General features: G+C 51.5%; 1 protein-coding gene across 2 annotated transcripts in view; it reads left to right on the top strand.

Annotated features, from left to right (window-relative positions):
* The first annotated feature begins 4,918 nt into the window (after positions 1-4,918).
* The window catches only part of SLC25A37 (solute carrier family 25 member 37), a 39,829-nt gene continuing 18,512 nt past the window's right edge, over positions 4,919-26,235 (top strand). The window contains exons 1-2 of one of the 2 annotated variants that reach the window (XM_030312380.1): positions 5,103-5,192; positions 11,661-11,781. Coding sequence is in view for 1 of the 2 variants with exons in the window: in XM_030312379.1 (XP_030168239.1) it covers positions 4,980-5,192 (213 nt within the window). In the remaining variant the exon portion in view is untranslated. Of the gene's footprint in view, positions 5,193-11,660; positions 11,782-26,235 lie in introns of both variants that reach the window. The other variant, XM_030312379.1, reaches the window with a different exon arrangement.

The raw sequence follows: 26,235 nt of genomic DNA, 5'->3' as shown, positions 1-26,235 counted from the left end.
TAGGCTCTCGAGAGGTAGAGCAGGTGTCAACACTCTCCCAACCTGCCGATTCAACCCCCAGCTCTGACCCTCGCCCATCGCCATCCTTTGAAAAGAAAAGCCTGGTAAAGTGAAGCAGCTCTGTGTTCTCTGGGCCTGATGGCTCTCTCTCACTCCTTCCTTATTGGACATGGGGCTGTAGAGGAAGGCTAGCTTTTTGCCTTCATTTCTTCTTCCATCTTATGGGGAGATTCATCCCAAAGGACGAATCACAGATAGAGCTTTTAGGAAACACGGTGCTGAGCTTGGGAAGGCAAGAGATTCTGGGAATACGGGGCCATATATGTATAAGAGGGAGGGATCCCTCCATTTAGAGGCCCTTGCAGCCCTTCCAACATATAAACTTGAAGTGAACGGATAGGCAGAAGGGTGTACATCAAGAAAAACAAAGACAAAATGCACAGCCCCCCATCCTGGTACCACACCAGCTCCACATGGTGTTCTAGGACGCATCACTCCAGCTGCGGTCACTCCAAGGCATGGAGCCTCGTCCCTGATGAGTGTGTCCCCGGTGGGAGCTACAGCATTGGCTGAAATCGGGATAGGATCGTTAATATGTCTGTGTGTTCCATAGGTGGGCAGGTGGATGCCAGGGCTGGAGCAATTATTGTGGAAAAAAAAAAAAAAAAGACAGATTCTGGAGACAGACTGGACCTCTTACCTCTGTACTGTTAACTCCTTTCCATTTCTTTCCCCTCAGTATTCCCAAATTATATATACTTGGCCATGGGATTTTATTTTTTACAGGCATTCTTTTTAAGTTTTTATTTATTTATTTTGAGAGAGACAGAGACAGCGTGAGTGGGGGAGGGACAAAGAGAGGGGGAGAGAGGGAATCCCAAGCAGGATCTGGGCTGTCAGCACAGAGCCTGACGCAGGGCTCAAACCATGAAACAGTGAGGTCGTGATCTGAGCTGAAACCAAGAGTCAGACGCTTAACCTACTGAGCCCCCAGGTGCCCCTTTATTTTTGTCTGTGTTTCATTCGCCATGTGTTAAGCAGACATGAAGCATGCCGACCAGTGGGCAAGAGCCACACAGATCCATGATGTGTTCTTCACCATACAGCCTCTGTGGCTTCCCCTTTCTAAATGGAGCTTGGATCCCAGTTAGGTTAGGGCAGTATGATGACATCCTTAGAACTTCAAGACTCAGGAACTTTATGTAAGAATCCAGTGGAGTCGGCGTGTCATTTTGAGTCAACAGGCCCACCCTAAAGGACAGGATCAATGCTCTGCTCCCAGGTCCCTATGCTCCCTCTTTGTTGACAGTGGTGGCCAAAGCACTGGGTGATGGCGTCCGGGATGTCAACTCCCTCTAAACAAGCCTTCACGGCGGTCTAGGACCGGGGCTGGTGTCTGTATTCTGACTTCCAGGAATGGCTCCTTCATTATCAGACCCTTTTGCTAGTATATACAATATTGTTAGAGCTGAAACCAAGGCTGGGCCTCCAGGGAGAACCCTCAGATCCACGTTGCCTAACTGGCTTCCCAAGGGAATCTCCACCATGTGTTGGTAAGTGAGGAAGGCCACTTGCGGGAGCTATGGTTCAGGGATCATTCCTGCTGCCACTCCCATTGCCACAATTGCTTGTTGACATCCATGGATCCGGTGACCAGACACTGGCATGCTGTTGCAAGAGGAAAGCCATTGCCCACCCCAGCTGCTCCTGGCCGGAGCGTTTATGACCTCGTGAGGCATCAGAAAGCATCAAAGAAGCAGGAAGGTGACTTCTGTCTCCTTACTGCCTCCCAGATCTCTCCAGTTCATCTAATTAGCAGAATCAAACTCACATCTGGCCTCCTAGCTGCAAGGGTCTGATAAATGTGGTTTAAAAATTTCTGGCCACTGCAGTACAAGAAGGAGTTTAAGATGGATGCTAAGTGCCAAACCACCATATCTTCCTTACATGATGAGAAAAAGTATTGAATACTTATAGTAAATTTTCCAGATTCTCTAAACGGCTCTAGCTTAACATTTATTTAATGACATTTTAAAAAGTCTGGTGTCTCTGCAAAACTGATGCACATAAGGGAAGGGAAACAAAAATAATATAAAAACAGGGAGTGGGACAAAACAGAAGAGACTCATAAATATGGAGAACAAACTGAGGGTTACTGGAGGGGTTGTGGGAGGGGGGATGGGCTAAATGGGTTAGGGGCATTAAGGAATCTACTCCTGAAATCATTGTTTCACTATAGGCTAACTAATTTGGATGTAAATTTTAAAATATAAAAAATAGGGGCACCTGGGTGGCTCAGTCGGTTGAGCGTCCAGCTTCGGCTCAGGTCATGATCTCACGGTTTGTGAGTTTGAGCCCCGTGTCAGGCTCCGTGCTGACAGCTCAGAGCCTGGAGCCTGTTTCAGATTCTGTGTCTCCCTCTCTCTCTGCTCCTCCCCCGCTCGTGCTCTCTCTCTCTCTCTCTCTCTCTCTTTCTCTCTCAAAAATAAATAAAACATTAAAAAAAATTTAATAAAATAAAATAAAAAATAAAATTTAAAAAAAAGTTAAAAGAAAAAAAAGTCTGGTGTCTCTGAAGACTATGGGCATGTCCACATTTGCCAAGATTCCTCTTAATCATCCAGAGGGTGGCTTCTCTCCACCAGCATCACCATTGCCAAGTTCAGAAGGCTTCTCATCCATTAGGAGACTGTCTCCTAAAAAAGAGTGATCTAGTTTCGTTCTTTCCACTTTTTAAGTTATAGAGATAATAAAAAGCATTATTTAGGTCTGAAAAATACAGTAAAAATACCTATAATCCTACATCACTATCACAATGACCACTTCACTCAGTCCATGTGCATATTTACATCTTTGTAAATGTCATCTTTATATAATTTTGTTTTGTTTCTTCACTCAACATTGTATCATAATCACTTCTCATCTTATGGTGTAATGTAACCACAATTTTTAATGGTCCCATAATAGTCCACTAAGATACAAATTATAGTTTACTCATCCATTCCTCTCTAGTGGAACATTTCAGTTGTTTCCAATTATTTAGTACTATAAATAATATTTTGAGGGGGAGCTTACGCATATTAAAACTTTTGTGGCACATTGCCAGAAGGGACAATGGGTAAAAAATATGTATTGGTTAAAAAGTATCATTTAAAATTGTTTTAAAAAAATAATTAATTTTATTTCAGAGAGAGAGCATGAGAGAACATGAGCAGGGGAGAGGAGCAGAGAGAAAGAATCTTAAGCAGGCTCCACAGCGCAGAGCCCGACATGGGGCTCGATCCCCGGACCCAGGGATCATGACCTGAGCGGAAATCAAGAATTGGTCATTCAACCGACTGAGCCACCCAGGCGTCCCCAAAAGTATCATTTTTAAATGAGTATCAACAGCTTTTGATGAACGTTTCTTAAAAATCACCTACAGTAAAAACAATTTTTTCTCTGGCGATCACTAAACAAAGAGCTTGCTTCTTCTACCTATGACATCCTTAGCACTCATCTTGGGGGCTACTACTGGCTGCTACCCAAAATGGGAAACTGGTGCCCTTGGCCTTGAAGTCTTAATTGACAATGCTCACATCGCTGTACCTAAAACCCCTGGGGGGGGGGGGCTGGGTTGCTGTGACCTGAATCTTGGAACCAGGGTGAGGGCAGAGTCGGTGCAGATCTTCAGGATCTCCCCCACCCTTTCCTATCTCTCAAGGCACAGCTTTCCTGACCAGAAGGCTTCCCGGGATAAGGTGTCTGGTGCTTCACAAGTGCCAGGTCTTAAGCCCCAGAATGAGCACATTTAGATATGCAGATGCCATGCTTTCATGGAGGCTTCCAAAGACAGGTCATTCTCCTACTCTCTGATTCCTCCCCTTCCCCCAGACAGAGCAAGACAACATTGTTTAGGTTGAAATAAAGCAGCCTGGTTACACTTGAAGGAGTCCGTTTCGGATGAGTTTAAGAACCAGAAGAGCAGAGTCTTAAAAGGCAGGTAGACGCGATGCTGCAAGATATTACTCGGGGCCACTCTGCACCCCACCCAGAGATCAGCCTCTAAAGACCTTCCAGGCCTGTCAGTCTTGAGGAAAACGTGCTGAAAGGCGTTCTGATGACTACCCATGCCTTGATCAGTCCAGGGCAAGGTGGCGATAGCCTCTTCGTGAGAATAAGAGAACAAATTTACCTCTATATTACGTGTTTCAGTGAGAGAAAAATTTTTGATGAAATGGGCGCTCTCCCCAACAAAGCAGCTTAGCACAGGCCCTTGAGTCTAAACTCTGTCACCTCCACGGTATATGCCCTCGTGTTGCACAAAAGGAGGTGGTGCTCCAGTGACACCGCGCAGTGCGTCCTCATTTCTAGAACTTCACTCCACACACACACACACCCGCCCCGGGTGCCCCCCTCCCCCATCCGGCCATCATAACTGCTCCATAGATGGCATCCACAGGAACTGCCCCCACTCCAGGCCTTAGGAATGCCAACGCGTGCTGAGTAACACTGTTTGCAAAACTCCGGGCTCTGGGGGAAGATTACCCGTTGCTCCTGATCTCCCTTCAGCCCTGGGCACGTCCCTCTTGCGGTCCGGCTGACGCTGCCCAGTGACCACCCGCCCCCCTCCGCCCCGCCCGCCCCGCCCGCCCCAAGGGCAGGAGCAGCAGCAGCAGCACCCTGGAGGTAGTACAACTTCCCGGGACACCCCCATGTCTTCTCTCGCCCCCGTCCGGTTGCTTGGAAATTTGCACTGGACAGTGACGTCACACAGGAAGGCGGGTCCCCACTATCCCGCACACCAATGGCGGGGCCGCGGCTGGCCTCTTCTTTTCCAGCGATTGGTGTCTGGGGCCCCTTTGCTCCACCCCAGCCCGCCATGGCGTCAGGCGCCGCAAAACCGGGGAGGTGGTTCCCACTTTAAGAAGTGAAGTTTTTCGCCCCCTCCCCCTCCCTGCCCACCTCCTGCAGCCTCCCGCGCCCCGCGGAGCTGGCGGATGGAGCTGCGCCGCGGCGGCGTAGGGAGCCAGGCTGTGGGGCGCAGGATGGATGGGGACAGCCGAGATGGCGGCGGCGGCGGCTGCAAGGACGGCGGGTCGGAGGACTATGAGAACCTGCCGACCAGCGCCTCCTTATCCACCCACATGACAGCCGGAGCGATGGCCGGGATCCTGGAGCACTCGGTCATGTACCCGGTAGACTCAGTGAAGGTGAGGCGCGAGAAGACTGTAGGCACGGAGGGCGCAGAGAGGGGAGCGTGCGCGCGTGCGTTTGCATCCCGCGCAAGAGCAGCCTGGGGGAGCGCCCCGAAAACACCTCTCCTCCGGGCTGTGGCGGGCGTGGGCCCGGCGCCCCGGCTCTCGCGGCGAGCGCGCCACTCCTTCCGCCGCGCGCCGGGGCCCCGGGGGGCGCCCCTCTGCCCACGGGGGTGCTCCTGCCGGCGCCCCGCACCGCTGCCTCCGCCGCGGGCTGCTCGCGGCGCTGCGGCGGGGGGAACTGGCGAGCGCCCCTGCTCTCGGCGGCGGCGGCGGCGGCGGAGTGCCCGAGGAAGCGATCGCTGCAGCTCTGCACAGTCTTACCACGTCTGCCCACGCGACCGTAGGGCTCGGGGGGTCCCAGCTCTTCGTGGCTCCCGCCGGCGCGCCCCCTGCCCGAGCCGCGGCGAGAGGTGTCCTCTGGTCCGTGCAGGGCGGCCAAGGCTGCCCACACGTGCGCAGTTTCCGAGGGAGGTCGCCGCCGGGAAGCGCTAACCACGCTGGCGCGGAGAAACGTGGCTCCGGCTCGGCCGCGCGCCCTCTGGCCCGAGTGTGCTTCTGCTCCTGCTCCTGCTCCCCGGGTTTCTGGGGAGGCGTAGGAGTGGTAGGGGTTCTCTTGGTTCTTAGCAGCTCTCTTGGAGATACCGGTTCAGCGACGTCCTTAGGTGATCCCCTTCTCACGGGGTTTCTGCACCTCTTCCCCAGGAGTTCGGGCAGCTGAGCAGCCTAGAGGCAGCGAGCCCTGCGTTGACATTTGCCTTCTCTTTTTGTTGCAGGGAGGCGGGCAGGCAAGGAGAGCGTGAGCTCTACCACTCTTACTGTGGGTTGTGTAATAGGCACTCGGTTTACCCGTCACTTCCCCAGGTAGTTTTACATGCATTTCTGCAAGGAGGCAGCGTTAGCCAGGAGTTTTCCTGTTAGACCGAGAGCTGCCTTCTGTCCGCCTATCCAGGACACCGAGTGGCAGGAAGGCAATACGGGTATTGACACATTCGCACTTTTGTAAGCATAACTCCACTAATTCATCCAGCAACCCAGGGATTGACAGATGAAGAAACTGAGGCAAAGAGATAGCGAACTGATTAACCTGCCAGGCTGATACTCCACCTGCCTCCTCGGACTCCAGCCCCAGTGTGCTTTGGTGGCACTTATCTTGAAAGGCAGGGCTCACAGCGCTCCCTCGCTGCAGCTGGTATCTTCTTGCTGATGCTGGCCCCACACTGGAGGTGTGAGGACCAGAATGTCTGACTCAGAGGGTTTTCCCTGCACTGGACAGCTCTCCTAGAGCTAGCCGTCAGTGGACAGACAGACACCAATCCAGTGAGAGAAAGCGTGAGCCTTTGAGGAAAGGTGAGGTCCAAGCCTTTAACTGTGCCGCTGAGCCTGAGCCATCACACTTTTGGCTCGTCCAGCAGCCAAGCAGGGAATGAAGGGCATGGTCCTTGCTGCCAGAGTTATGGAGGGCAGCGGGGAGATCTTGCCACTTAGGCTTTCAAAGCTTCTCCAGGGAAGACCCTGGACAGATACCAGGTGGCATTTGTATAGCAAGGAATCCCTCACATGTAATAAAATTTCCCATATTTGAAGCTGTTGTCTCCAGTGCCTTTGGACAGAGTATCTAAAAAGTTAGGGGCAGGGAGGTGTTATTGGAGCAGGCACCAGACCCACAGCATCTCAGAGATGAACGTTCTATCGAGGAACTCTACCGTTTCAGAGATTTTGCGGAGTTTGCTTTAGCGCATCACTGTAGCTTATCTTTAGGATTAGAAATAATGAGTCATGCCTTTTCAACTCCCTTTTCAACACCCTAAAGAGGCATTTGTCTTACATGTTTAAGTTGTGTGTTCTGTTTAGTTTTTTCCCTGCCCCTCCTCCTGCCCTGTAGACGTTGTCTGTTTGGCTACAGATGTCACTGTGTACTTAGTGTTACTTTACTTAGCAGTTTTCACCTATGGATAGAGGTAACAGGGTGCATGCGGTAGCTGGAGCTGGTCTGGCTGTCCTAGATAAGTCACTCGCCTTACGGGGCTTGACTGTAAACTGAAGGCCTGGGTTAGCTAATCATTAAGGAGTTCTTCTGTTTTTAAGCATGCAGGTTTGCTTTTAGAGCACCTCGCTTTTCACCACCACTTTCCCGGAAGCGGGTAGCAAGGATTATTCTTTTCATATTTCAGCTGAGAAAAAAGGCACAGAGAAAGTTAAGTGGCATGAGTCATCTCATGAGCCCAGGGGGGGGCTGCAGCAGAGTGCCAAGGTCTGCCAAGATCAGCAGAATTGTCCGTGCCCAGCATGACCTATCAGGGATGCGTCCATGCTTCAGTCATGGAAAAATGCTCCATTTGGGGAGACCTCGACTGTGTGCTTAAATGTTTTGGGTGATGGAGACTGTGAGTAATGGAGTCAGAAGCCCTAGGTCGGGTTTGCAGCCCTGCCCCTAACTTGCTTCATGACTTAGGCACTGTTCTGTGCTTGAGTTTTGTCATTGGAAAGCGGGGCAGTGGACCAGTTCAGTATGTCTCCCCATTCTTAACCTGTCCCCCTTTATATGTACACAGAACACCCGTCGTCCTCCTTTATGATACTTGACATTCCCAATAATTATCACGGTTGAAGCCAAGTCAGTGTGAACTGTAGGTTGGAAGAAAACGTTTTCTTTAATTTTATAAGGCACACAGTTTGAACTTTGATCATGTGACGTTAAGTGAGAGTATCGAGTGGGCCTGCTTTTTCTAGTTTTTCTGTCCTAGATGGTGGGGATCATGGAACCTGGTGCTGGCCGCTTTCACCACTGAGCCTGTCCTCCTTGCTTTTGTGGTCACAGGGGCAGAAGGCCAGCCTTACTAATGCCTTAAAGTATTATGTTCACTATGCCTTCCCATGAAGTCCCATCCCCTCCCCCCCCCCGTGTCATTTTAATGACCTGTGTTTTTCAAACTGTGCGTTGTGACTCATTAATGGCATCAACATTTTAAGAAAGACAGATTGGTGAGAGTTCAGAATTTAAGTGCGTGTGGCATGCAGTAAGGAGAGTGTTGCTTAGTGAAATTGGTGTGTGTGTGTGTGTGTGTGTGTGTGTGTGTGTGTGTATTCCCTGGCTGGCTGTGCAAAACACTCCTCCGACTGGGGTTTATGGCCCCAGAAAGTATGAAGAACACTGAACCTGATGGGCACTAATGCCTCTTGAGCTCCAGTCGCGACAGCCTGTGATTATTAAAGCATTATTTGGAAGACCTTCCGCAAACTTTCACTGCTTCTTCCTGTGCCTTCTTCTCTCAGTCCCCAGGGGTGGAGTGTGAGTGCTTATACTAACCCATGAAGGGTCCAGCCACCCTGCCCCCCCATCCGTTCTGAGCCCCTGCATCGTACCAAGGTAGGGAACACGAGGGTTCTGCAGGGCTTTTGCCAACTGGTAGCGATGACTCATTCCTTTCCAACTGGGACTTTTGCAGCAGGTTCCCCACGATTCTCTAGCCGGCGCTCCACAGTGGCAAGGGGCATAGTCACCTAGACCAGCACGTGGGGGTGGCGGTGAAAAGCCCTGGTCGGGAACGCTCGAGACCGTGGGGAGAATGCCAGGTGGGTGGAGGAGGAAATTCCATCCAGATTAGGCACACCACTCTAGACCATGCTGAGTCCCGTGGTGGTGAAAGCAGGGGCAAAAGGAAACAGGAAAGATTTGAAGCGAGGGAACTTCCGCTGACCCTTTCTCAGACCTTCGTTTGCTTTGCTAGTCAGGGAAATGCTGCCCTTCACTCTGCTGGGAGAAGGCCTCCTGCCCAGCCGGGCCCGTGGCGCTGATGGCGAGGGTGTGAGGCTCAGGCTTCTCTCTAGGAGCCCGTGGGTGCTGAGCCTGTTGGAAAGCTCGGTTGGCCTCGGGGAGGGGTGGGGGTGGTTCCGTCGCTGGCCTTGCTGAGCTCTGAGCAGGAGTGAGCCAGGCAGGTGCCAGGAGGGCTCGGCATTCCTCACCCCGGAGTTTGCTCCACCGGGGCCTAGCTGTGCAGGCTGACTGGTAGGAAGGGTGCTCAGGCAGAGTCCCCTCCCACCCACGTCAGAGCTTTCAAAACCCAGTGCAGTTCAGTAGATGCCATTCAGCTTCAAAAGGGCGTGAAATCCCAAATTGCTCTAGTTCTTGCGAGAAAATTACAATGATTTTTCTGTCTCTCTTCTCCTGTCTTGTCTCCTTCGCGTCCCTCCCCTCCGTTCTTTTCTGTCCTTAAGTGGGAGGTGCTTTTCTAAAAGGTGCATTTGGGAGGGCCAGGGAGTCAAGAAAGGAGTGCCCTTGAACTCGGGTCCTGTTCTCTGCCTCGTGAGCACCCGTGCTGCTGCCCACAGCCGGGATCTGCACCTTGCAGGCCTGCCGCTGGAGGAGGGGGCGGATCTGACCCAGCCCCGTCTGCCCGGAAGTGGGGGAGGGGTGTGCTGGGGCAGAGGGCTCCAGGGGGCACCCCTGGGATTCTAGTGGGCAGAGACGGCGCCTTCACCTCTAGAGAGGGGCAGTGGGGGCTTCATGGGGGATTTCACCGACTGGGTCCTTTAAAGCACTCAGGGGTGTGCACATGTCACAGGGGAAGAGAGGGCTTTGCTCTGTGGAGTGTTCTTCCCCTGCCTTTTCCTGGTTTTCATTTGGGCCTGTTTTCACCACCTTTGGCCATCTCATTCATGAGGACTTTTGTCCCATCTGCTCTTTGGAGCAATGACCAACTGTAGTCCCACTTTCCCTTTTTTTTTTTTTTTTTTTTTTTTATGGGTTTTTGACCCCCCCCCCCTTCCAACTCCAGTTGGGCTGCCCTTCCCCAACCCACTGGATGAACTGGCTTCTGTGTGTTGAATGAAGCCTTTGGCAGTCTCTCGTAAACCCCAGAACATTCTGGCTCTCTTCATATCTCTCCTAGTACCCAACATTTCCTTCTCAGAGAGTTTTCTTTTTCTTTTTTTAAACCTCAGTGAGCCCTCTGGCCTCATGGGTGCTGGCTGCAGACACATCGCTACAGTCATGCTGTTTTTTGCCGGGCGCTTCGGGAAGCACCGTGAGCCCTAAGCCGGCCCTTCCCCTCCCCTCCTCCACCTGGAGTGTTCACGGCTGACATTTCTCATAGGGCAGAAGTATCTCATCCCTTTGTCTTTATATAAGCCTTCCCTCCATCTCTTTCTGAGCCGGATGTCTCACCCTCAGAAAACTATCCTGGGGAGATTCAGATCCCAGTCTTTCACTTACTGGTTGGGGCAGGACACTTAGCTTCTCTGAGGTGTCATTTCTTTGTAAAAGGCAGACACTAACTTTCTTGCTGCTTTCTCTCTCCTGACCCAGCTGTCCATTGCTTTCTTCTTCCCTCGTTTTCGGCCAGACCCTACGGAAGTTCCTTGTAACAAGCTCCCTCATAGCCTCACCCTGTGCTCCTTCTGCCTGCCTGAGCTGAGAGAAATTCAGCTCTTCTCCTGAGGCCGCTCCTTCCTGTAGGATTCCCATCAGCTCCAACCCAGGCACCGTTAGCCACCAGCCTCTTATCAGCCTCTCCTCCTTTGATGCTCCTCTCCTCCCTCTTCTCTCCTGTCGCCTGCTCGCCTCCGCCTCCAGCCTGACTTACGCTGAGGGGCAGGAGGCGGACTTGTGAGGAGCAGGGACCCTTGAGCCAGACTGTGTGGACTGGGCCCTGGCTCCCCTTAGCGTGGCCTTGGGCAAGTCCCTTCTCCTGTCTGTGCTGTGTTCCCTGTTTGTGAAAAGGAGGCAGGCGCTACTGCTGCCTGTGAGTGACTGTGAGGGTTAAGTCCCTAAAGCACCGAGGACAGTACCTGCGGTGCAGTGAGTGCTCCCCCGGGGGGTCATAGGCACCAACGTGGTTTTGCAGCCCCTTCCCCCCCACCCCCGGGGCTTTGGCATCTGGCCCACAGACTGCTCCCACCTCGAATGAATGCTGTCATCACCCGAGAGTGTCCCCTCCTGGCCACTGCCCGACTGACATCCAAATCCCTGCGTTCTTTATGCCCCTCAGGCTGATGGCGTCTACCTCCATGGGGCCTCGTCCTAAGCCCCACCTTTTCCACCTGGAGGTCTTGAGTCCACATGTCTCAGCCAGGCCACTCTGGGCTAGGTCTCAGCCTCTTCTCTTCCCTCTGAGCCTGTCCCTGTCACCTTCATCCAGACCGGGGCCTATGACCCACTCTGTGCATCCACTCCGGGGCCTCTCGTTTCCTGCCTTCGGTTCTTCCCGCACCTGCCTGCCCACACCCCAGTCTTGGATGACCCGTCGACCCACGGGGCAGCCGAGCCCTTCTGGAGAAAAGCCCCATATTGCCTCCTTTGGTGCCGTGTATGCCCACGCCTCCGGGGCCCTCAGCCTGTCCTGCTGTGGGTTCTGGTCAGTCTCAACAGCCGTTCCAGACCATGCTCTTGCTTCTCAAACTCCCATCCCTCTGCTTTTTCAGCCTCTGCGCGGCATCTTGCTTGCTCTAGTTCATAGAGAAACCAGGACCCCAGTCAAGCTCACCTTCCTGTCACTGTCCTTCCAACCAGTGTGCCGTTCCCCACCTTCCTACTGTCATTAAGGTAAGAGGGCCCTTCCTCTGTCAAAGATGAACCAGCGGGCCTAGGGAAAGGGGGTGTGTGGGGACCTTCCACATACACCTGCGTTTCAGTCCTGGCTCTGCACCTGGGGCACATTAGGGGCCTGTCTCAGCTCAGTCTCCTTGTCGGCAGAGTGGGGAGGTTAATGCCGAGGCCTACCCGGACAGAAGGCTGGGACAGACTTAAACGAGGCAGTGCAGATAAAGCTCGTGCTGCAGTGTCTGCTGCACCAGTGCTCTATGAATGGTCACGATGGGAGTCGTTTCGGTCGTCTCCTGAGTAACTCAGTTTCGGTATCTTTCGCCTTCCCCCCGACCAGCGATTCCCTCCTAAAAGCATCGGTACAGCCCAGACTTGTCCCGTCTTAAATAACAGACAGACCCCACACATCTCACCTTGACCCCTTGTGCCCCGAGGGTTTTTCTCCGTAAAATAACAAGTGTTGTGAGAGGAACGCGGGCACTCGGCCTCTCCTTCCTCACCTGTCCACCCCCTCCCCCCCTCCCCCACCGGCCAGGCCTTTGGCTCTGTGCCCACCGCTCTGCTGCACCCTCACGGAAGCTGCTGGTGATCTCCTTGCTAATAAATCCAGGCGTCGTTTTCCTGGCCCCTCTGATGTGGGGCAGCCGCCTGGTCTTCCTTGGAAGCCAGCCCACCACCCTCTTTTCTTCCCTCAGGACACGTGTCTCCGTTTCTGCCTGGGTCCTGATAACTCGTAGTTGGCGGACCGGCGTCTCCGGTCCCGTCTTCCCGGGAGCCGGCTGTCCTGTTGCCTCACAGCCGTGTCGCACACTTGGCTGTCTCGGTGTCCATGATGGCCACGCTCCCGCCTGGGCCCCCTCCCTCAGGAACGTGGCGACTGTGGTCAGCTTTCCTCTCGCCTCTGCCCACTCTCCCCCCTCCCACTGTATGTTTCCAAGACCCTTCCGTTTCTGCATCTGTGATAGCTCTTTGATTTGTTCTGCTCCCTCCCGCTGGGGCCACCTTGGTTCAGGGGACTCACTGTCTCCTTTGCAGTGATGGCTTCCCTGACCACCCGAGTCACGACTGAGTACACCCTCCCTCTCCTCGCCCCCACTTCCCCGTTGCCGGGCTCCGGTGTTTTTCTCCACCGCGTGTGTTACCTTCTAACACACAGTGCCCTTTACTTTTATTTATTGTTTGTGTTCTTTGTACATTTATTTATATGTTATTTACGGTTCGTCTCCCCTTATTTGAATGTAAGCTCCCGGTGGGCGGGAATCTTTTAGCTCTTTTGTTCTCTCGTTTGTTCCCATTGCCAGAAACCACACCCGGCACATAGTAGGTGCTCAGTTAAGGATTTGTTGAATGAATTACTGTCAGTCACTCCTGGTCATCCTCACCTCTGAGGCTGCCAACTTCTAGGCAGGCTGCAGTTTTCTTAAGCAGGGAAGAGTCACAGTGCCCGTCCTGCCCACCTTTCAGGTCCAGTTACTGCCTCTGAGAAGAAAATGCAGCCAGATTTGCAGTGAACCGCGCTTAAACAGTGAACACAATTTAAAAAGTATAAAGCTCTCTGCAGGTGCCAGGGCATGACGTTATCAAGCTGGGATCCTGTTAAAAGGTAAGGTTAGCTGATTGGAATGGAAAATCCAGCCTGTTCTTCAAGTGCCGCAGAGCCCACAAGGGGGGCTGAGGCCCAGCCCCATCGGCTGCCTCTCATGTCACATGGTGTCTCTCTCCTCCCACTCCCCCAGCTGTCCTAGTTGCTTTCAGAATAAAGCCTGAACCTTGAGTGGTGTGCAGATACCCAGAGCCTCTCCTGCTCTGACGTGCTGGCCAGAGCAAGACGGATAAAGGTATTCTGTTCTGTGAATACCGGTTGAATGGACGCAGGCACGGTTGTTTTACAGAGACGTGGGGACGAAAGTGCTTTGAAATATGCTATTAAAAAATGCTAGTTTTAATTTTATTTGTGTGTGTGTGTGGTTTTTGAATCCATGTGGCTCTTACCCACAGAAAGACTTTCTCAGCCCTTTTGTCTTTTTTTTTTTTTTTTTTTTGCAGTAGAACTCACAAGTCTCAGTGTTTCCCCAGTGAGGCTGTTAATTCATCTGGCCACCCACTTCATTCCCCACTTACTGAGCTCCTTCCCTGCCAGGCTCGGTGCTAGACATCAGGCAACAAAAATAAGTCCCTGCCCCTGTTCCCAGGGCATTGCTCCCTATAATTAGACCTTGAGCTAAGGTGGCAGGACTGGCTCTCTCTGAAAAGAAGAATGGCCCAACTTGGTATTTGCTTTCAAATAGGCACAAGGTCTGGAGTGTCTGAACTCTGGACCTCAGGCTGCCATCTTGCAGGTCTGGAGCCTGCCAGGAAGCATTGTTTTGGGCTTCTTTGCTGAGCAATCTTGAATTGGCTCCTTCCCCTGGAGGAGACAGTGGCCCTCAGTTGTACCACCCGCCCCCCGCCCCCCCGCCCAGTCCTCTTCCTTGCTCCTGAGGTCATTAGTCATTCTGGAAGCTGAAATCGGCTCCCAGAAGGTAACTCTGAAAACATCCTCCACCCTACCAGTAATGCCAGACGGTCGGGAAGGGCCGTTGTCTGGTCACTAAGAGGTGTTACGGTTTCACATTCATGCTTTCTCTCTGAAGAGAAAACAAAACGTGTTGAAATAGAGATCCCAGCAGCAGCTTGGTTGAAGCAAGAATTGCATAACGGCTTTAGAAATGTCTGGCCCTTGTTGGGTCAAGTTGAGGGGCTGCAGCTTTGTGTCACTTGAAGGGACTTTCTCTGGGGCTTCTGGATCCATGGGACGCATCGGGCGAGAGACACAGAGCAGTGGCACCCGAGGTCTGGCTGGCAAAAGCCCTGCCCTGATCTCTCATAGTGACTGCTTTTTTGTTCCCTGGTCTGGCTATAAGGGCTACATTTGAGATGCTCTTTTGGGCAGGGGTGTGTGTGCGTTCAGGATTGTGCTGGCCTTGAGGCCCCTAGAAAGGGCACCCAATTGGGGCAGGGCAGGCCCTAGGAAGTTAAGTCCTGGTCCTGCCATTGGCCAGCTTTGAAACTTTGGCCAAGTTACTTCTCTAGGCTAGTGCCTCCTTGTCTAATAGACTAATTAATACTAGTCTTTTCTTTTTATGTTTTATTTCATTTTATTTATCTAAGAAATTTAAAAAAATTTTTAAATACTTATTTTTGAGAGAGAGAGAGAGAGACATAATGTGAACCGGGGAGGGGCAGAGAGAGAGGGAGGCACAGAATCTGAAGCAGGCTCCAGGCTCTGAGCTGTCAGCACAGAGTCCAACGTGGGGCTTGAACCCATGAACCATGAGATCATGACCTGAGCCAACATTGAATGCTTAACTGACTGAGCCACCCAGGTGCCCCTCCCCCCCCCCCAGTTTTTTTTAATGTTTATTTATTTTTGAGAGAGAGACAGAGTGTGAGCGGGGAAGGGGCGGAGAGAGAGGGAGACACAGAATCCAAAGCAGGCTCCAGGCTCTGAGCTATCAGCACGGAGTCCGAGACGGGTCTCAAACTCACGGACCATGAGATCATGACCTCAGCTGAAGTTGGATGCTTAACCAACTGAGCCACCCAGGTGCCCCTATTTTTTATTTTAAATGTTTAGTTATTTTGAGAGAGCGTGCATATGCAAGTGGGGGAGGGGCATTGAGAGAGAGAGAGAGAGAGAGAGAGAGAGAGAGGGAGAGAGAGAGGGAATCCCAAGTAGGTTCCAAGCTCTCAGCGCAGAGCTGGACACAGGGCTCAATCTCAGGAACTGTTAGATCATGACCTGAGCCAAAATCAAGAATTGGAGGGTCAACCAACTGACTGAGCCACCCAGACTCCCCTAATATTAGTCTTAGACTAACATTGCTGTTTCCCTATTTGACGGGGCTGGGATCAGGTGGGATCCCATTTGTGAGCAGCTTTTCTAAACCCTGACCTGCCCAGATAATGACAGATCGTATCAGAGGCAATACACTTAATGATTGAGAGCAGCTCAGGTTAACAGCGCAGGGTCTGGGGCCAGACTGCCTGGGGACGGTGCCCAGACAAACCTCTTTGTGCCTAATTTTTCTCATCTGTAATAACAGGGATAATAACAGGACCCACCTCAGTGTTGCTCTGAGAATTATGATATTGAATTATGACACACCTAGAGTGTTAAGAATAGTGTCGGGTACCTGGTAAGCACTCAGTTCGTTTTAGCTCCTATATCGTTTCTAAAAGCATTATTACTTGAAGGCCTGCCTATGCCTGTATGTCGTTTCTGCACTTGTATATTGCAGTATTTTTGTATTGTTTCGATCTGCATTCTGTCTTTTGATTCTCTTAGCTCTCCTTTGAAGGTGGGAAAAGGCATGTACTGTTTCACGTTTCACACATGAGAAAACTCAGCTTCAGAAAAATAGCATTTTCTGCTACACCAGAGCTAAGGGGGGAGAATGTGGAAGGGAGCAGGTGAGAGCAACAAGTGAGGTGGGGAGTAGACTCACATGTTAATGGCAGCAGAGCCCCTGGGCTGGGTTCTGAGAGGAGCAGATGATGCGGCCCCAGCCACGTTATTGGGAGGGAGGGATTGGAATTAAGGGAGAGCCAGCAGGGAAAGTATGGTGTGGAATGCAGGGCTCCAACACATACGTAGGAGTTCTTTGGTCAGATACTCCAGTACAGAGGGCAAGGGGATGATGACAAATGGTTATTGCTGTAGGTAAGTCGTGGCTTCACTCTCTGGAGTGAATTGCAGAGGCACCTTCTCTTTTCAGCAGGGAGTTGAAAAGTTGGGCTCAGTATAGTGATTTGAATTTGGACTGGCCTGAGAATCGTTTTGCAAATCATGATGGACTGTTGGGATGAGCTCTACATCAGAGTTCCGTGATCTAGGGCAGCAGTTTTCTTATCTTACACGGGGAAGAGTAGAGATGCCTGACTTACCTTCCTGGTAGGTCTACTTAGTGCATCCAGGAAGAAAGGATGGCCAGGCTTGCAGTGAACGAGCCTTTCTGCTGCTGAAAAGGTATAAAGCTGTCTGCAGGTGCCAGGTCATGGTATTTATTATCAGACTGGGATCCTGTTAAAGGGGTAAGGTTTGCTCCCTGCAATGGAAAATACGGGCTCTTCTTCCAGCCGCTGTAGGATTCGCCGCAGCTGCGTGGCCGCGGGCACTTCACCTCTCTCCTTACACAGTGTCTCCCATCTGTTGAGGAAAGACCAGCAGGCGGGAGCCTGCTCCCGCCTCTTTCGCCGGGTAGTACTCTGAGCATGCTCAAAACAACACACCCAACACTGACTCTGTCGGGCTGGCATGGAGAGGAGCTGCGTGTGGCTCCTGAGATTGAGGCTAGTGAGTGACCAGGCCACGTGCCGGGGACGTCAGGCCCCGTTCATCTCGGGGGGTTCGCATTTTACGTGCTCGCTTGTCCTTTTTTTTAAGTGAGTCCGCCCCTTGCGTGCCAGGCAGATGGGGCTGGGGATTTTCCCATCTCGGTCCCTCGTGTCTTGGTTTTCCTTGTTTGTTCACGACTGCGGTCACAGGAAAGTAAGAGGGGAAGGAGGTAGGACACAGACGCCTTTGTCTCGAGGTCCTCCGGTCCTCGTCTCCTCGTGCTGCCCGCTTTGAGGGCAGTGCTGGCGCCTCGCTTGCCCGGGGCCTGGCCGTAGATGCCAGCAGCCCGCGGGAAGCTTGCCAGCCAGGCCTGCTCGGGAGGGGGACGCGCCAGGCCTTGCCTCTGGCTTGCACTGCTCCACTCCCCTGGAGCGGGGCATGTCCCGGGGATGTCCCAGGGCCGTCACGAGCCTGGACGAAAGGAGCTGACGAGCAGATCTAAGGAGTCCGACCAGAGCAGGGAAGCCTTCCCAAAGGAAAGACGTCGGTGCGTGTGTACGTGTGTGGCAAACCCGGGGCGTGTCTTTAACTGAAGAACTGAGTCGGTCTCTTTCCTTAGTCACTGTCTCCACGGCTTATTTGCTAAATGTGGGCTTGCGTCAGCTCGGTTCGTAGAAACGTGGAAGAGCTGAAAGGCATTTGCAAAAATGTAACTTGGGCCCCTGGACTTCACTCGGTGACCAAATTAATTAAGGAGGGGGGCACGTGGAGAGTGAGCACGGGTGCTGGGCATGAGGGAGCCAGAAGGCTCGAGACACCTCTGCGGTCTCTGCCCACGGAAGTCCCTGTGTGGCCCGGAGGACAGACGTATGGATGAGTCGTTCCTGTAGGAGGTGTTGAGCCTGTCCTCAGGGGCCCGGAACCTCATCTAGAAGGGTCAGGAAAGGGCCCCTTGGGGCAATGGCTCAGTATCCATATCTAGACCAAAGGAGACAGAGATAGTCGAACAAAACCATGTGATTCTCTCCCCTAGGCTGTCACTTCCTGTCCCCGAGGTGGCTGGCCATAAGCAGGACACTCGCACCCCTCTGACACTCTGATTTTGGGGTTCTGTCCTGAGCCTCCTGACTGCAGAATCTGCAGAGACAGTTTTTGTTGTTTGAGGTCACCACACTGGGGCCTCCACAGGGGACCTGCCCCCCCCCCCCCGCTCTGAAATTTTCTCCCCCTGTTTTCTGAAATTTCTTCTTTTCCTCCCCCGTATTCTGGGATTTTAATTCCGTTTGGCCCACTCAGCGACTGCCTGGTGGCTTTTCCTCCCTGAGTAGGAACTTTTACCGCAGCGCTAAAGCCCCGAGGAGGGCGGAAACCAGGAGGAAGGGAGGAAAGCTGTCATGTCAAAGGCATTTCTGCTCATAATTGGTTCATAATTAATGGGTAGCATTAGTGGCAAATGCCAGCAGCAGCAGCAGCCAGAGAAGTGGCTAAAAATTAAATACAGTCACATGACTCGTGGAGGTTTAGGGTTTGCCTGAATGACCTTTACTGGCACAGGTCACAGTTTGTAGGGTTATGAGAGAAAGACTCAACAAACAGTGAGATTGATCTGGAGCTCCATAGCACCTGGACCTTTTCTTGAAACTCAGTTTCTCATGTCATTCCTTAGCACTTTTTAATAATTTTTTTCAACGTTTATTTATTTTTGAGACAGAGAGAGACAGAGCACGAACGGGGGAGGGTCAGAGAGAGAGGGAGACACAGAATCTGAAACAGGCTCCAGGCTCCGAGCTGTCAGCACAGAGCCCGATGCGGGGCTCGAACCCACGGACCGCGAGATCATGACCTGGGCTGAAGTCGGACGCTCAACCGACTGAGACACCCAGGCGCTCCTCCTTAGCACTTTTTAAAGGCAACTATGTAGCTGAACACTCTACCCTGTCCTCTCTTTCCTTTTTAGCCTCTCTGGCTCCGGTGGTGGTGGTGCTTCCTATAAAACGCAGAGTACAGTCCCTCGGCTCGTCCATCAGTCTCTGGCAGTTTTGATAAAGAGCCTGAAACTTGAGGAATGTTCCCCTGGTGTCTGTATGAGGCCAGGTTTAGACAGAAGCTCCTGGAACTCGCAGCTTCTGGAAACCGAGTCCTGTTTCTGTAAAAGGCCAGTCCGGTGACATGGACAAGAATCGGCTGACCCCGAGGCCAGCCCTCTGTTTCTGTGTCTGCGGATTCCCCTGGCACAGGAGGTCTTTGTTACCAAATCTATTTGCTGAGTGTTTTGAAGGAGGACGTGTGTGGGCCTTTTCAGTGTCGTTAGACAATGCTGAGCTGTTATCCAGAAGAAATGGTCGGGATAGAAGCCAAGATTTGATCTGGTTCAAGTTATACCATAGAAAGTGCCCGGTCGGGACAGGAGCCATCAGTGAAATGGTTAAAATCCTAAAAAGTACGTGAGACTAGAGAGCTCTCTCTTAATGTAACTGTGTTAATTTTTTCCCCCTGGAATCTTTGATAATAAACTTTTTCCTGGCTTCTCAGATAATAAACTGAATTAACGTACACGTATTCACGCAGGCCAGGAAGGGTGAAGCATACGTGAACTTGCTTTGCAAATTACTGAATATTTATGGTTGGCACTTAGAGCTTTAAGAATATCAGCCTCAAAAGTGACTTTTCACTGTAAAAACGGTGTAGTAACAACAAGGAGTATATTGACACGTTGGAAGACTCCTAGCTCCTTCGGTGCTTCTAGAAGAATCTTCCAAGTTTCCGAAGGAGGTGGAGGAGGGGCTGAAGTGCGTGCAGTTTGTGGTGATGGCGATGTAGCCAGGATGGCCTCAGGTGGTAGCACCTTCCATTACTGTCCTTCCTCAGGCTGCTGAGCCCGCTGGTGGTGCTGCCCCTGACCCTGAGTTGGAAAGTCTCGTTTCAGACCTCCCGTGGGTGTCTCTTTCAGGGATCTTTTGTATTTTCTGATAATCCAGTCACAAGAAAGTTTCTGAAATTCTCTTCTAGACCCTAAGAACCGAAAGTCACTGCAAAGCTGGACTTTTACCAGGAACTGCTTTAAATTGAAAACAGATTTCTGATCTGTGAGCAGCCAGTTTAAGGGACAGGGAGAACTTTGTCAACTCAGGACTTGAGCTTGGAGGGCAGGGAACGAACTGAGAAAAAGGCAAGGCAAAAAAGCCTTTTCTTTGTGAACACAGGCACATGAAACATTTGTATTTTAGGGTGAATTATAATTAGCTTAGGATAACCAGGGGCCCACCAGCTGAGTGACCTTGAGAAAAACATGTCACTTGTCCGAGTCTCAGTTTCTTCATCTGTAAAATGGCAAGATTCTAAATTTTTTCCACTCTTTCTTTTTTTTTTTAATGTTTATTTATTTTTGAGAAAGAGAGACAGAGTGTGAGCGGGAAAGGGGCTGAGAGAAGGAGACCCAGAATCTGAAGCAGGCTCTAGGCTCTGAGCTGTCGGCACAGAGCCTGACGCAGGGCTCAAAACCACGAACTGTGAGATGATGACCTGAGCCGAAGTCGGACGCTTCACCGACTGAGCCACCCAGGTGTCCCTCCACTCTTTATTTCCATGGGGCAGTATTACTTTTGGGCACCCCCTTTTGACTTGGAATGTATAGAGGGACAAGCACTTCTGTTTGTAGGAGGACACCGGAAGACCCCTGCCCTGGAATGCTAGGGGGGCTGAGGAGCAGGGACCAGAGTCAGCTGCCAATATACCATTTGGGGTCCCTGCATCCCAGAGTGCCTGCCTAGAAATTATAGTCTGTTTGATTTACTTAAACCTCCAAGTACAATGCTTAAAGGCTGCAAACCATTCATTCGGGCAATTCCAGAAATGCTGAATGGTCACAGCCCCACCCTGGAATCAAGGGGAGACATGTAGCAGATGCTTCTGGAAGGCCCTGTTTATGACTCTGACTGCTTCCTGCTGGGGACCTTTTACAAGTTCACTACCAGGAAGCTGAGTCATTGAGGGGTCAGCTGGCATGGCCAAGGTCACACAGCATTGCCAGAAGCATGGATGAGTTAGCCCAGATGACCCGAGCGTTTGTGGGGAGCGTTGTGGTAAATGACAGGTTGGGGGGGGTTTCTCACTTGGGAGGCTCTCAGGCGTGTCCCCTCCTGGTGACAGGAACACCTCTGCTCCTCATGGTTGGCACTCCTATTTGGATTTCACAATGAGAAACGTTCTCCTGTGTTCTTCACCTCCTTTCTTCCTCCTCTTCTGTTTGCAAATCCATGGCAGGAGGTCAGGACCGAACAGACTGAAGGATAAAATGATGTTTTCAGGACACCCATGGGCTCTGTGTCCTTCTGTGCCTTTCTGGGCTCATCCCCTGGAACTCAGCAGGCTGCCAGTGACACAGCCTTCTCAGGGCCTCTGGCCGCCCCCCACCTGCACTACCTGTGCCTCACGTAGCCCCTCTGTCCTGAGCTCCACTTGGCCTGACTCACCCAGCCTCAGTTCTTGGCTTCCAAGTCACTTCCAGGACCCCTCCCCACGTATAAATTAGGTCTCGTGCCTTTGCTGTCCTTTTGCTTTCCTTCAGCGTCCTTAGGCTTTGCCATTTTTTTATTTGTGCGACTTTTGGTTTACTCTGCCTGTGCCTGCTAGACGACAGACTCGTTGCAGGCAAGGACCTGGTGCCCTGCACCACTCAGCCCCAGGACCCCTGTCGGCACATTGACGACGTTTATGGAGTGGGGAGAAAAACCCTGCTGTTTTACCACTTTCAGGCCATTCACTTGCGTCCCCCGTGCCAGTCTTGTGCTCTCACTTCTGGAAACCCTTCTCATCAGATGGCTTTGGCTTATATTTTTTTCATTTTTTTTAATGTTTGTTTATTTTTGAGAGAGAGAGAGAGAGAGAGACAGATTGCGAGTGGGGGAGGGGTAGAGAGAAAGGGAGACACCCGAAAGAGGCTCCAGGCTCCGTGCTCTAAGCACAGAGCCTGACACGGGGCTTGAACCCACGAACCGTGAGATCGTGACCTGAGCCGAAGTCGGATGCTTAACCGACTGAGCCACCCAGGCACCCTAAAATGGCTTCAGTTTAAATCGTACACCCAAGTTCTCTTTTCCAGGATGAGGGTTTAGTCAGCATGAAAGCTCACCCATGATTGTAGGTTCCTGCCCTTCCCTTCGGCATCCAGTAAAACTTAAATATGACTCCCCCAAAAGCTTATGAAACAGTTTGTACATGCAGACATTTGTGCATGTGAGTGGGTTCCAGAGGCTGGAATGTGAATCTTCAGGATGTTTCCTTCGGTGTCTTTCCCCTGAGACGCTTAGAACTTCAAGCCTGGTGTTTCTGGTGTTTGGTTTTCTTTCTCTGTTATTGGCTGGTGTGCAAGGTGTGTGAAGAGCACAGGAGAACATCGTCTCCGGCTGTGACCTGACCCGACCCACCTGTAAATCAGCCAGCATTATGGAGATAATTTGATCTTAGCATTTGTGTGAAATCTGGCTTTCAGTAACATCTGGGAAGTTTCCCCTGAAGCCCTGCTGAGACCTCCAGCGTATGCTGAGGATACGCTCTGGAGCTCGGCTCTGATGGGGCTGCCCCTCTATGTGGCAGGCCCCAGAAGATGATGATGTGCATCGTGCTGCAGGACACAGCACGTGGATAGCAGGACACAGCCCGGAGACAGCTGTCGGCGGGGTTTCAAGTGCCTACTTTGTATGTGCCTGCGGGTAAAATTTTGTGCACCTCTGAGTTCTCAACAATCGCGTATTGATTGTCTGTTGCATAAAGCACACTGCCAGGGCCCTGAGATCACAAATGCCATGAGGCTGTTAATGGAAGACAGGCATGCAGACACATCACCTGATGTAATTATAAGTAGAGAAATGAGCAAGAGAAGGCTGGCGACAGGGCTGCTTGGAAAAGTCTTTTCTTCCTGTGGCTAATAGGCTAATAGTGGGGCATGCTTTAGAAGGTGTGGCCTCTGTGAAGGGTGTGGAAGCTGCTGTTGCAGAAGCTGATAGGACCACACTTGACGTGAGAACTGTATGCAGGGCTTCAAGGTGCCCGGCTCCCTGGGCCTGCGGGAGTGGATTCCAGGAGAGCCGTCACCCACGGCGCTCAGGGGGTCCCCTGCACTCCCCGGCTCTGATGGCCTGCCATCGGTGTCGTCACCCGGTCCGTAACATACAAACACTTGGCTGGTTTTTGGCCTGAGCAGTTGGGGTACTGATTCCTGGGATACTATCTTTTGGGGTGGGCATGGGCCAGTGTAACAGAGAACCACTGCATCCTTGAGGCTGGGGGCCACCTATGGGAAGGGATGGAGATTCAGATTCTACATCTTAACCATTTCTGCCTTCTGTCCAGGAGTCCCCGGGCTCACCTTCCGGGTGCTTCCTTCCAAGGCGGGCTCTGGAGCCGGAAGTATTACTGTGTCTAGGGGATCACGCTGTGCCTTTGAGACCCCTGGTTGCCTTTAGCAAAAACATGCAAGCAAGCAAACAAACCAAAAAACGCTATTTCAGGGGTTAGAGGAAGGTTAAAGGTGTGAGAGGATTACGTGATTGTGACAGGATCTCAGACTGTGAACAGCATGTGGAATGAGCTATTGATTAGATTGAGGATTTTAAAAAGGTTGTGTTAAATACATATAACGTGAAATTTACATCTTTTTTTTTTTAACGTTTATTTATTTTTGAGACCGAGAGAGACAGAGCATGAATGGGGGAGGGTCAGAGAGAGAAGGAGACACAGAATCCGAAACAGGCTCCAGGCTCTGAGCGGTCAGCACAGAGCCCGACACGGGGCTCGAACTCACGGACCGTGAGATCATGACCTGAGCCGAAGTCGGACGCTCAACTGACCGAGCCACCCAGGCACCCCTGAAATTTACATCTTAACAGTTTTTTCTTTCTTTTCATTTTCATGAGGTTTTAAATTTTAATTCCAGTGACGTTACCATACAGTGTTATGCTAGTTTCAGGTGTCTAATACCATCCTAATGCCCTTAAGTGTGTCGTTCAGTAATGTCGAATCCGTTCACACTGTTGTGCAACCAATCTCCAGAACCGTTTTCATCTTCTCAGAGTAAAACTGTCCCCTTGAAACAGCCACTCCCCATTCCCCACCCCACCGCAGCCCTTCGCAGCCCCCATCCCACTTTCTGTCTCTGGATTTGGCTATTCTAGGTGCCTCGTGTAAGTGAAATCATACAGTATTTGTCTTTTTGTGACTGGCTTGTCTCATAGTGTCCTTAAGGTTCATCCATGTTGTAGCATGTGTGAGAAGTTCCTTCCTTTGTAAGGCTGAATGATAGTGTTGTACAAGTTACCACATTTTGTTCAGCCGTTCACCCACAGATGGACGTTTGGGTGGCTTCTGCCTGTTGGCTGTTACGAATAATGTTGCTATGCACACAGGTGTGCAAATATGTCTTTGGGACCCTGCTTTAAATTTTTTTTTTTGTTATAAACCAGAAGTGGGATTGCTGGATCATATGGTAATTCTATTTTTAATTTTTTTTTTTTTTTTGGAAACCACTGTACTGTTTCCATAGGGGCTGCACCATTTTACATTCCTACCCACAGTACACAAGGCTTGCAATTTCTCTTGCGTTTCATTTCATTTTTTGGTTTCTTTTCCTTCCCTTTCCTCCCTCCCTCCCTTTCTTTTTCTTTCTTTCAGGTGCTGAGGGGGGGGGTTGCGTGTTGGGTGGTGGATGGATCGTGGGGAGGGCGGGCTGGCGGTATGTAAGGCGGTATCTTTCGGGGGGTCTGTTTTGTTTTTTGTTGGGCGGTGTTTGCGTGTGTCTGCTTTCTTGTTTCTTTTCTTCTTTTCTCTTTTTTCTTTTCTTTTTCCTTTTTTCTTTTCTTTCTTTCTTTCTTTCCTTTTTCTCCTTCCTTCCTTCCTTCCTTCCTTCCTTCCTTCCTTCCTTCCTTCCTTCCTTTCTTTCAAATACAGGTAAACGTTTTAACGCTGCAAGTAGGCCTGATGGCCAGTAAGGTAGATATATAGATTTATCTCCCTGCAAGTAAAACACACCCGCACACGTTTGTTTTTCAAAGGATTCTTTTCCAGTTTCGTAGATTTAGACTATGTGAGCCAAAAAGGACATCCTTAGAGACATCACTGTTAACTCCCGTTTATCCGTTTGACAGATAATTTGCAATTGTAATAGATCCGTGAACAAAACAGAGGAAATTTCTCACCCTTTCTGGTGTTTACCTTCTGGTGGAAACCTGTTTTGATACCCAGTTAGCTAGATTGCTCCCAGTTCCTCAGGGATTTGAGGGCAGGGCTGGGCAGGAGCCTAGGTCTTCTGACTCTTGGAACAGGGCTCTGTCCCTTCATGCTCACATTTAAATGCACGGTTTGGGAGGATTGCCCCTGTTTAGGAAAGTGAGACATCCTCGGTGGAGACATCTGTGCCCTGTAGCACCACGTGGATGTATCCTCCAGAATCCGGGGGACCTGAGCACCTGCCCACACCCACAGTGGGGGCCCAAGTCCTGCAGGGTGACGGTGCACCACAGGAGAGGGGGCAGAGCCCACAGAGGGTTCTGTGGTTCCTCTTGGCCCCATCTGGCTGTTTCCCTGCAGTTCAGAGAAGAGCAAGTCCTTGAGCACAGGAGGGCCCTTTCCACAGTGGTGACTTCCAGGAAATGGGCTGCAGCCAGCAGTGTCAGGGAACCTTGGGACTTAAGGCTCCTGCTCAGCCCAGCCCGGACTTTCACACTGGTTAAAGGTCTCCAGAACCGCCCTTGCTTCTGAGTAACCAGGCCAGGTGAGCGAGCCTCCCAAGGCACTGCCATCTTGGACCCTTGGCGCCTCTGTAAACTGACACTGGTGATTTCCCCTCTCCCTTTCAGGCTGCCCAGGTTCCCTTTGTTACATAATCAGGATTAATGTAAGCAGTCGGGTCCAGTCTAGAAACCGAGAGCCAAGAAAGGTGAATGTGGAAGTGGGGTGGGAGGGACAGAGTCCCTTGTGCGTGCTGTGGGCAAGTCCCCTGGCTTTTCCGGGCCTCAGTTTCTCTTCAGTTAAGAGGGCAGCAGAACTGTAAGCTGCTCGGGCTGTCCAGATGATGACTCAGGTAATCTAGTCTCAGTGTGCAGTCATTGTGGGGGGCGGGGGTTGCTCCCTACCAGGGCTGA

Source organism: Lynx canadensis, chromosome B1, assembly GCF_007474595.2.
Source record: "Lynx canadensis isolate LIC74 chromosome B1, mLynCan4.pri.v2, whole genome shotgun sequence".
Classification (NCBI taxonomy): domain Eukaryota; kingdom Metazoa; phylum Chordata; class Mammalia; order Carnivora; family Felidae; genus Lynx; species Lynx canadensis.
The sequence above is the reverse complement of the archived record's forward strand: the minus strand, read 5'-3'. Positions and strand labels throughout refer to the sequence as shown.